Raw genomic sequence first — 12,614 nt, forward strand, 5'->3', positions numbered from 1 at the left:
TGTACTGTTTCATGTGCTAACTTGATGAAAGCTTATGCAATGACTAAATAGTATTAAACTTTTATTTAATAAATCTATTTTTCGATAATAGGCTCACAAACAGAAACATTTACAGACAAAAAAAATGTAATAAGGCGGAGAATCTTTTTACCTACTAACATGCCAAATTGATTATTCTAATGGAACTAAAAAGGACGTTATTAGCTTTAGAAAAATGAATATTTAGATGTGAAGAGTGTGAGCATGCTGCCAACTTGGAGCCTTTTCCAATTAGCAACGCACCCCTGGTTTAGTATAAGTAGAAAATTAATTAAAATTATAAATATATACTAAATTTACAGATATTAAAAATGTCTCTTTAAGGTAAAGGAATCACCTAGAACAAATACATATTTTTGAATATTTTAAAGTTGTTATCTGAGTTCAGCAAGGGCATCAAGAGTCATAGGTCCACTCGGCTTGGCTGCCAGCAATCACGGATCTTAACACAATTATATTGTTGATGGTGTTCAAGTGAACAATATAACAGCGATCAACAAAAAAGTAAGTAATTAACTAATTTTTGATTTCTTAAATATTTTCTAATTTACCGTTTTGGATTTGTAATGGATCATTTATTAGAATTATGCATTTATGTTTGATTTATTTATTATACACTATAAAATTTCGAAATTAATTTTATATAACATAAAATTAATTAACTAATTAAAATAAAGTACTAAAAGTCTCATTTCTGTTACTTTATTATGTTATAATAATATTACTTATTAAAACCTACTCTCGGATTATACATAATTCAAATATTTGGAAATAGGTATAAATTAAAATTTAAAAACATTCATACAATGTATTTTTATATAATTAAATTATTTTAATTTACTAACGTGATTTAATATATTCAGATATTGTAGCAACAATTCCATTTGTTATTGCAGTTAAGAGGTGTTTAGAATAAATTCAATTGACCTTTACATTCGAACTTATTGCAAAGCATATTTATAAATATAAGTAAAGTCAAATATGAAATGTTGATTACGGTTATGAATCACATGTACAAGAGATGATTTAAGTTCGGCGAGGTGCGACAATTTGCTATGTTCTAGATAAACATTCAAAGTACATCCACTGATAATCTTGATCCGGATGGTCAACTAACTAGATGTTTATACAACTGTATTCGCTTATGATTAGGTTTGAATGAATCACTACCATATGAACTATTGATCTCGCTTGTCTACAAAAATTTAGTTGGATTTACGATAACATAGTCAGTGATTTTTTTAATGTCTTTTAAGACACTGTTAACATTTATCCAATCTGAGCACATATCTGGATATTCTACCTAATTGAGGAACAGTGCTGTGTATATTTACATTAACTTATTTATGTAATTATTTACACTCAGAGCATTTTGCTCAGTAATGGTTTTGGGTAAAATTTATTTTGTTTTGATAGGTTTAGTTTTGCATGATATAAATCTTCTGAGATGAAAATTTATTTTCGTTCGTTCGATCTTCTTAATATTTTTTCATCTATTATTTTTTAACCTAAATTCTTCTTTTTCATAAATTTATTTTTGCTAAATTGTAACATAGAACCAACAAAAAATTATTTTGTTTACACTAAAGTGAACTAATATATACTGAATTTTAAGGTGGCATTCTGTACTTCTTTGTACGTGTGTTACCATTTGAAATTTCCTGAAATTATTGAAAAAACAGCGAGAACTTATTCAAGGTCCTAATATTAAAATACAGTTTGTGGGTATTAATCTTACAAAAAAAATCACTTATATCCATAAAACTCAAAGACAACCAATTTTGGTACCTTATATTGTATTGTTATTCCAGTTAAGGAGCACGATAATAAAAATAACTATTTGTATTTTTATTATAATGATTGAATCATCAGAAAATATATACTCTTATTCATTGTACAATGTTTAAGCGTTTTAAAATTGTTTGTCTTTGGGAACGGTTAAATAATTAATTAATTTAATCTTTTTATTTATTTTGTAATACATTATATACAAATTTATTATGATATTATTGAATAATTTATAATTTATTAATTTAAGGTAATAATTAGTAGCTTATTAATTAATTTTAAATTAATTACTTTTCAGTGTGCTGAATGCATTACAGAAAAATTATAAGGATTAGTCAATTAATAATAAATAGTCGGTTTTTAATATAAATTGAATAATTGGAAAAAAGAAACAATTAACCAGTAGCATCTAGTAACTGACAGAAATAGTTGGCGTTTCTAAATAACTTGATTTGACAATTGAAATAAATAAAAATTATTGTCAAGCCTCAAATTCAAATCAGCGTTGAGCTATTCATAATTCGACATTCAGTTATTTGAATAAATTATCTTAACTTATGTCGGTAATTTTACAACCAAAAATTTTCCTACACATTCTAAAATTAGAAATTTAGCTATCAAACCGTTCTGGCTCTTAAATTCTTAATCACAGATTCTTTTAATGACCTACATACATGCTTATAACACGAATTTATATTTTGGCATGTCCAGTTTAATAATTAGTAATTTAATTTTAATAATTTATTTTGTAATAATAGCATGGGCGTAAATGACATGTCACAAACATACTTAGAATAAATTTCCGAAAATAAATTGTGGAAATATGAAAATAAATTGTTGCTGTATCCTTAAGTACAAATGAAAATTGTATGTATTATTTTTTAAGTCTAGTATAAACATTCTGTATAATAAGTCTCATTATGAGTTTATTTACCAAACTTATACTCGTAGAGATAAGATATACTCCATCAAATAGCCGCGGTGGCGCCGACCAACATCCAAATATATTTTTTCTTCTCACTTAGTCTTTTCTTGAATTTTTTGTTTTTATTTATTGAGAAAAACAGAAGAACCGGCAAGAATAATTTATTTTTTATATTTGTGTATTTGGGTGCGTCAATACTTTTCTAATTTGAATTGTTTACTTACAGGGGCCTGAAATGCTTGACTTGATTGTATAATTATTAAAAATATAAAGTAATATTTTTTGTGAAAACTCAGCTATTTTTCATCCTTTCTAATGATATATTCATGTTGATTGAGCTTGTTGTTCATAGGTTAAACACAGATTATGATCTGTGTAATATATGGTGCTAAGTATGTAAGTATACTGTTATCTAGAATCTAGATAAATGGGCCAAATAGGAACAAACAGAAAACGTCTTTCTTTCTTACTACTGATATAAATAATAAGAAAAGAATAAATTTCTGTATTTCTAAAATTGAAATTCTTAAACCACTCATTATTAAATTCAAAATATTTCCAAACATGTGTTGGAGTGGAGCTTAAAAGCACACCTAAATAAACCTAATTCAATTTTAAAAATATAAATAAACCAATTTTTGAAATATTTTGAATAGAAAAATGGGGATTGAATGAAATCACCAAATGATCGTTACTTTGCAATATTACAAATAAGTTAGATAAGCATTTAATTATAATATATTCATAATATATAAAATATTCTAGCACCTGTGTATTTAAAATGATTGTCTAGCTAATTAAACAATTACCTTCGCAATTTTTTATTGAAAAATCAAGACTTACAATGTTTAATATATTCCTTGTTTACGAAAAACCTTAAATTTTATTATAAAAACAACAAAACATGTTACAAATTGATTTAAAAATAAATATTACTTTTGGGATTTGTGTTGATAAAATGGTGATGTCAGCATTCAAATTAATATCTGAATGGTACGTTGTTGTTATTCTTAAAATGATTAGATATTATATGGTCAATTTCTTTTAAAGCTTATTAATGATTAAATTAAAATTAGTTGTTCTCAAATTCTTCAGAAGTGTAGATACCGGTGCTAGAAAATAAGTAAATGTGAGTAATATTTTTCGTAATTGAATATAGAAGATAGAATAGTTTATAATTTATTTTACAGTGAATTTAAAATTTAAGAGTTTTACAATTACCTTTTATACAATATTCAAAATATTATGCCATTACTCAATTTTAAGTAATGATTTATAATTTATTTTTTATTTATTTTTGTTATTATTATATAATGTATTATTAAAAATTTCAATCTAATTATTTTTTGTAAATAAAAATAAATCAAGAACAAAAAAATAAACTGCGCCATAGCCATATGTTCAATAAAAACTTCAGAAATTTGTTCTTGTTTATAATTCTCTTTTTTATGGTAAAATAATCAAATCGTAATAGGAAACAATATATTACAATAAGAGAAAATATCCTTGAATAAGTACTCGCTGTTACTTCAAAAATGGCAGTATCAGTGCTCAGTGCATGTAATTTCGAATGGTAATACACCTGCAAAGAAGTTCTGCGTCTAACCTTAAATTTCAGTGTATGCCAGTCCAATTTAAATAATATTATTAAGTAATTTTATATTGGTTCTTAAAATATACTAAATACATTGTACTTGCGGGGAACTTTATTGCACTATTTTATTCACAATAAATCTACGGCTGAGGTACACAGATAATAAGTCCCGAGACTAACCCAGAAGTGGTACTAGTAGTACCAAACTGGTCACATTTTCCTAAAGTACGAACCTTTACATGAAACGTGTAAAAATTTCACGTCGATCGGACCACAAACAGCAGAATTATCGAGGTTAGAGTAAAGTCACTTTGTAATTTGTTTGAAAAATGGAGAAAAGTGAGTTTTGCGTGTTGATAAAACATTGTTTTTTAATGGGTAAAAACACCGTAGAATCCCAGCAATGGATGGAAAAACATTACAACAACATTAACACATTGGAAGCTGTTACAACGGAAAATGTGAGTGATATGTTAAAAATCTTAATGAAAAATAGCAAAGTGAAGGTCCGTGAGACTGCAGAAATGACACAGATATCATCTGGAAGCGTATTTACAATCCTTCATGAAAAATTGAGCATGAAAAAGGTTTTTTCCAAGTGGGTGCCGCGACTGCTTTCAATGAAACAAAACAGCAAGCCACAAGTCCATGAAAACTAAGGCAAAATTGAACGAGTTGGGCTTTGATTTGCATCCCCACCCCCCATATTGGCCAGATTTAGCCCCCAGCGACTACTGGCTATTTGCTGATCTCAAAAAAATTCTCCAGGGAAAAAAATTTGGCTCGACTGAGGAGGTCATTGCCGAAACTGAATCCTATTTTGAAGCATAGGATAAATCCTTTTATAAACATGGTATAAAACGATTGTATCACTCTAAAAGGATATTATATTGATGAATAAAAATAATTTTTGAAAAAAAAATGTTTTCGTTGTTAGTCTCGGGACTTATTGATCGATGTGTTATGTATGTCAGATACGACATACAAAGTCTGGTTTCGACGCTCGTTAGATGATGATTTTGAACTTCTGTTCAATAACGTTCTGGTATATATAATGATTGGAGGATTTATTTGATTAAGGCCGATGTCAGACGCTAGCAGAACTTGGAAAAACATTAGAAGTAGATGACTCAAAAGTTTCAAAAGTATTAGGAATGATTCAGAAGCATCACGTATTGTGACTGACAATGAAAAGCAAATACATTACGATCATTCAAAGCGTCGAATCGAGAAGTAATTCCATTGATGTATACATTATCATCGTCCGCAAAACTAAATATTCATAGTTCGAAGCTTCTTATCTGCACTTCGTAAGATCTGCAGGGTGTAATTTGCTCAAACCGAATGAGACTATCACGGGAAACTGCTGCCGACTTCAATTGATGCGTTTGAGTCATCGACAAAGTGATTTTGTTGCATGACAACCCTCGACCTTATGTTGCAAAACTAATGAAAACCTATCTGGAAATGCCTCAATGAGAAACCCCAAAATACATATGGGTTTTCCGATGAGAAATATTAAATATAAGAGAATGTAATGGCTTATGGACAATACTTTAAGTAAAATATTTTTGTTCCCTTATATTTTAAATAAAGATGTTATTTTGTAAAGGAAACAACGAGAACTTATTCAAGGTTCTATTAGAATGAAAAAGAAACATGAAAAGTTATTATAAAAAAGTATCCTAAAATCCACAATAAGATGAACCCCTAAAGTTAAATACTACATAAATTTTTTATGAATTTTTATGTTGAAATCTTTAATTAATACAAAAAAGTAATCTTTCAATAATCTGACAAAATCTAATGAAAAACATGATGTTTTCATTATAAATAATTATAATATATATGTATGTATCTATATATACGTATATACATATAGATATATATATATATATATAATATATACATACATACATTTGATGGCAAAAATTTAAACTTAGAATGATAAATATAAATAGCCTGACAAAACATTAATGATATATGGATTTAATTGGTTTATATTATTAATTATTACAGAAAATGGCTCACAGACGTAGACGTCGTTGGAATAGGACTTATGCTAGATATAATAAGGTTCCTTCGCAACAATATCCTCCATCGCATGTAACGGAAACTGTGTCTAATTTTGGAGAAAATAATATTCAAATACCAGTAGTAAAAGTATCATCTTATTGCCAAACGGAAAATGAACAAAGTATGAAATTATTCTTAATTTTACTAATTAGTTTTGATTATAACTATTTATTTCGACATATTAAGTATTTTTATTTAAATTAGGACAGTATCCATTAATATTTAATTGATAAACTGCTCTTTAAATGTTAGAAAAACAGGAAAAGGCATTTTTTCATTTTTTTTACATCAAATATGTAGAAAATTATTCAATTTATTCTTGAGGAATTTGAGGTTTCAATAGTTGAATTTCATAAAAGACATTTGAGTCCCATAAACGTTTTTCAACACGTTGGATGTGCATACATTCGTCAACTCTTTTGCCCCCAATATTTTAGTAACAGAATAAGTACTCGGTATAGCATCTCTATAGCTTAGGACTATTGAGTATTCATATTTGAAGCCCATGTGCTTATGTAAACGTTTTGTCACTGTATGATTACTGTAACAAACTTTTAAACTGACCTATTTTTTTAACAGATTTAGTCTTAGGAAATCGACAATATATTTTTATAACTACATTTTTTTTAAACAACCTGTTTTACACGACAGTTAAGTTAATTTTTGCCAAAGTCTAGAAAATTAAACGTAGATTTTGTATGTGTTTTTATTACATATACAAAGATCGTAAATTTTGACATCGTATAAAACTAAGAAGAATATTGTAAATCTGACTAAATTTTTCTGCAAAGTTGATATGTGCCAAATTGGCCATATGGGTATCATTTTAATGTTATATTTGAATGGCATTTATTATCTATCCAATGCTAATTTAACTTATTGGATGAACCATTCGGTGTATATTATTGAAACATTGATATTTGTTCAAAAAATAGATATTACAGATAAATATTTGCATGGAAGACACTTTGACTTCTGAAGTGATAATGTGCTTTATACAGTTATGAGTAAGAGGGTTTTTTATGACCTCAATGTATATCCAACAATATTTATTTATTGTGCAAAGCTAAACCAAACTTGTGAAGGGCAAAAAATATGTAGATGCCTTTTAGGTAATAACTGAAAGTAAAAATATTTATTATTATTAATTTTATGTTATTAGTTATTCAATTATTTACTTTTGGTAAATAATAAATTTGTTATATTACTCCGCATAACTATATGATTCAATACAAATCCAGAAAATTGATGAGTACACCCATATTCATATTAAAATATATTTTAGTGATACAAGCAAAGAAACAACCATTTACCATTCAAAATTTAGAATCGGTAAATAGAATAACGAATATACCCATTGTGGAATCGAGCTGGCATTATGCTGAAAACATGTATAACAAAATTAAGGTACATTGATATATATCATATTAAATCTAATAATGAATTAACATTATAATGTCGTAGAAATCCAATAATTTACTTTATTGGACATTGGGACAAGCGGAACAATCAATTCTATCAGCTGTAGAAACTGCTCAACCAGCAGTTGTTTTATTTCAAGGACCACTTTCTACCATCGATAGAATAGTTTGTAAAAGCTTGGACGTGGTAGAAGACAAGATTCCATCGATTAACTTACCTCCAGAGATGGTAAGAGATTAAATTGAAACAAATAAAATTAAATAATAAATATTGTGGTTATATGCTTATCACTATATTGTTATTTTTAAAAAAATTACATTATGTCATTAAAATGTTATTAATACTTTTCGTTTCAATTAATGAATTTATTTTCAGATATATTGGAACACAAAACAGTATGTTTCTAATGTTGGTACTCAAATAGTTCGACCAGTTTTAAAAAGGGCCAATTCAGTAAAAGAAATTGGAAATACTGTACTAGCAAGCAAATACACTGCATATGCTGCTGATACTTTAGATGGGGCATTAAATGTCGCTGATAAATACGTCGACAAATATTTGCCAGCGGACGACGATCAATCAACTGATGGTAAATGATTTGATAGATAAATTTTATTTACATAGTATCCATGTAAAATAAAAGATAATCAAAATTTGCTATAATTTTTTACAAAATGGATTTATTATTATTAATTCTAATATATTAATTATGCAATTACAAATATAAATTTTGTTTTTATGATAAAACTGAATAAGTCTTTTTATGTTTTTGTATAATTACTTAAAGCCAACATTTTGGTTGTTAAATATATTCATTATATGTTGCTAAAATTTATAAGTAGTTATAATCTTTAAATTATAAAAAAATGTTAAAAATATTTTAAAAATATGTAATTACTTTTTTATTTTATGTAGTAACTAAACCAGTTGATGGGCCAACTGGAAAAGCAATTAATACTATCCATCATGTAGACAGATTTTCCAGGAAACTAAAGAGGAGGCTTACCAAGAGAACACTTGCTGAAGTCAAAGCCTTAAAGGAACATAGCGCTGAAGCAGTTCATGTTTTAATTTATGTTGCAGAATTGGTAAAAACTTAAATACATACATAAGTGTATGTCACAATAATATAAATGTGTACTTACAGATCGCAACAGACCCAAAACTTGCTTTTCAAAAAGGTAGGGAACTGTGGGAATCCTTAAGCAAAGATGAACCTGAAAACCAAGCTCGTCCTGAAAATCTCGAACAGCTTATTGTCCTGTTAACTAGAGAATCAACAAGACGCTTAGTGCATTTAATCAACTTTACAAGTTCTGTAGTCAGCAAAGTACCAAAAAAAATGTCCAACACATTTTTGACCATGGCATCCAAATTTGTTACCTTGACAGATTCAATGGTAAAGGTAAGTGTAAGATTTTCTTTTATATTTTTAATATTTTCCTTAACAGATAAATGATTGTTATTCTTGTTATTATTTTATTTAAATCAATTTTTGGAGTGAAATTGCGAAGTGTTTTTATTTATTTGAAAATTTCTATAATTTTTTGAGAAAATACAATTCAATTGCGTTAATAAGATCAATACATTGATGTAGAACAATATTATACGTAGTATGTATACAGGTCACAATATTTTAATTCATTGTTAGTTATTTTAATAATCATATTAAAATATTCAGTATTCATTTTCATGATATTTCAGATTCATTTTTTGAATCATTTGAATATATAATTTATTCTGAATAAACTAAAAAAATGTTGAAAATATCTGTAATAAAAATAACTTATCACATTTAATTAGTTGATTTCTTTGGTTTGATTGATGGATTCATTGATATTAAGATTAATTTCATTAGAAATATATTTTTATATTGGTTTATTCATAAACATCACAATATACTATCCCTAATTGACAATTCAATTTTATAATAAGATATAATTTTGAAACTAAAATGGAAATAAAAATAAATTAATTTCAACATTACTACGTCTTGTTATATGAAAGGAAACCGTTGTATTTAAGTATTTCAATGGTTTTAAAATTGGTGCTGTTATATTATATTGACAGAATTTTACTTGAACGTATTGAAAATATTAAATTCAAAAAACCAATACTTAATTTTTCAGACAGTTCATTTGGAAGGTGTTCAAAAGGCTGTCGTTAATGGATTAAAATTGAGAGTACATGACTCAGCAATCATTTTAAAGAGTGTGAACAATTATGTAAACGAGTTGCTGGTAAGTTTATAATGAATTTTCTTATTTGTCACACAAATTTAATATGTTACATTTAAGATCTCATTTGAAACTGCTACTCATTAAATATTTAAATTATTTTATATATAAATTAATGTCATGAATTTCAGAAAATACCTGTAAAAATAGTCAGAAAATTTGTACAATAATTATTTCTTATATTCTTAATGTGTAGATTTCCATATTTATTACAATTCATTGCCTGCTTAATGTAAAATTAAAATCGCGAGGTATTTAAATTTGTTCATTTCTTCTACAAATAATTCCTTTTGATTACAGGAACAACTGGCGGAATCTATGGTTGAGAAGGAAAAACCTAAAACTGTCTTGTCTGTGCCACAAATTAAGGTTCAACTAAGGGCAGCACAATACAGAAACTCTATAACTACTACCACCACAACAATAAAATCAAACAGTAATGGAGTGGAAAATAACTCTCAATAATTTATTTAACCATTAATTTAAGTTTTAACCCTTTAACATTTTGGCTTTAAATGCATTTTAGTATATACAAGATATATTTTGAATGCTATAAAATTTATGATTGTTTTATCTTAAAATATATTTAAACAATATATTTTTGATAAAACTTTCATTGTTTCGTTTGAATTTCATATATGTATTATATGAATCTTAGAATAAGTGTTCTCTTTGATGGTTATTGAATTTTTTATAAAATATATTTCTATCAGAAGAGCAATGTGGGCAATAATATTAATATTATATCAATAAATGTTAATTATAAATAAACGAAATAAATATTACTAATAAAAACAGAAAGTCTTATTTAAAATGTATTGAATATAATAAAATATCTTAGCAACTCTGAGATTCTCAAAATTTAATATTCATTCCTTATGAATATAATTCATATAATTTAATTTAAAAAATCTATAACTTCCAAGAATTAGATAAATAAAAACTCTGTCACTAATATTTTACAAAACATTATTAAATTAGTATGAAAATATTACATAATATAATTTAGTAAGTCACACAATTAATTTGAATTAACTTGTTGATTTTTACACATTTAATACCTTGTTTTCCTGTAAAATTTAATTCAAATTATTATACGCATATTTTGGATAATTATTAATTCAGATTAATTTGCATATAGTTAAATTAAATATGAAAGATATAAAAAAGTATATTTAGAAATACAATCGAACTTCGATAACTCGATTTTTGATAACTTGAAATAAAGTAGTTCAGTCCAGGGTGAAAATTATGTGTAATTTTTATTTGATAAATCGAGTTTCTTTTTTGGTAAATCATATTTCGAGTTAATGTATATTTAGTTTGAAACAAGATACGTAAGAAATGCAAAATACGATATGTAAATATAATTTATTTACTTGTGTTTGTTAATAAATACTGAAACAATATTATTATATTACTCTTTTAAAAAAAATTATGATTTAGAATTACATAAGCAGTGTCATCTATAATGAAGTGTAATCACTAATAGAAAATATGTATGATATTTTTTACAGATAACTTCTTTTATCATATAAATTTCCCTTATTTCATGGTAGATGTCGCAATCTGTGTGAAATGAGTAAACAATCATATTAAAAAGTCCATTAAGATGAAATCAAGAATTTTATATTCAGGGGAGAAAGATTACTATATTTCCTTAATTAAATGGTGATCAAATGTACTTAATCTGTTATGGCTGCACCAAAATTAGTATCAGATCTATTTATTTTACTGTTAATGTACAGTTTGTCGTGTTTCTGTGCGTATCGCATCAATAGAAGTTGATAGTGATCTCCCATCATAATCTCATCAGACTTGAGCAGTTCATAATAAATTATACCTTGTAGATTCTACGAAATGCAGAGTAGAACCATGAATATTTGGTTTTGCAGACCTTGTTGATGAAAGCTTATGCGTACTTCACGATTTTTTATACCTTGTATTATCGTAGTATAAGGTTGGTCTGAAAAGTATCCGACCTCAATCCAAAGAAGATGTCCTACCAAGCATTCTCACCGCAAGAATTCTGTGTGCTTCAGCTGCAGCTCTTTTTTAAATAAAATAGTGCAATAAGATTCCTCGCAAGTACACTCCTTTTGACATAAAAGTACACATTTTCAGAATCAATAAACAACTGCTAGTTAATTTACATTCTACCCAAAATAACATGAAACTAATGGTAATATTGCAAACGTCCAATGTCTTTGTTGTAACTTCTTGAACAATAGGACATTGAGGCATGAGCTATATCATAAACCAGTTTGCTCATTCACACATTGGTTTTTGTGGACTTTGTTCAAAACCATTTCAAAGGTCTTCGACGACTTCCACTTTAAACATTTTAGGTGATTTTTTTGGGAGTGAGCTTCCAATATGATCATAGTCTACAAGAATATGGCGAATGTGGTGCTACAATGAGCAACAATTTCTCAAAATGTTTCCGTGAATTCAGCTGCATACAATCGAATTGGATAAGTCCACACACCATTGGTCCCCCTGTAAGCTATTCAAATTTGGCAAAGATGTAATA

The 12,614-nt window shown here is 26.9% G+C and overlaps 1 protein-coding gene across 3 annotated transcripts; it reads left to right on the top strand.

Moving 5' to 3' along the window:
- Positions 1–420: 420 nt before the first annotated feature.
- LOC109597405 (lipid storage droplets surface-binding protein 1) lies at positions 421–10,882 on the top strand. 3 transcript variants are annotated; one of them, XM_049965251.1, is made up of 9 exons: positions 3,104–3,148; positions 6,366–6,543; positions 7,708–7,829; positions 7,887–8,072; positions 8,220–8,433; positions 8,760–8,932; positions 8,992–9,249; positions 9,974–10,084; positions 10,382–10,882. In XM_049965251.1, the coding sequence occupies exons 1-9, from the start codon at positions 3,119–3,121 to the stop codon at positions 10,544–10,546; spliced, it is 1,437 nt and encodes a 478-aa protein (XP_049821208.1). In that variant the 5' UTR covers positions 3,104–3,118; the 3' UTR covers positions 10,547–10,882. The 3 variants fall into 3 exon arrangements, with proteins under 3 accessions (XP_019868636.1, XP_049821208.1, XP_049821209.1); XM_049965252.1 differs by having other exon boundaries at positions 8,817–8,932; XM_020013077.2 differs by lacking the exons at positions 3,104–3,148; positions 6,366–6,543 and adding an exon at positions 421–543.
- Positions 10,883–12,614: the final 1,732 nt, after the last annotated feature.

This window comes from Aethina tumida, chromosome 3 (assembly GCF_024364675.1).
Source record: "Aethina tumida isolate Nest 87 chromosome 3, icAetTumi1.1, whole genome shotgun sequence".
NCBI lineage: Eukaryota > Metazoa > Arthropoda > Insecta > Coleoptera > Nitidulidae > Aethina > Aethina tumida.

What these genes read in the sequence shown, in the direction of transcription:
- LOC109597405 (XM_049965251.1), top strand. Translation starts at nt 3,119, where the DNA reads ATGATCTGTGTAATATATGGTGCTAAGTAT. An exon ending in CGACGATCAATCAACTGATG is followed by an intron (nt 8,434 to 8,759) that starts GTAAATGATTTG and finishes TATTTTATGTAG; the next exon opens with TAACTAAACCAGTTGATGGG. An exon ending in TAATTTATGTTGCAGAATTG is followed by an intron (nt 8,933 to 8,991) that starts GTAAAAACTTAA and finishes GTGTACTTACAG; the next exon opens with ATCGCAACAGACCCAAAACT.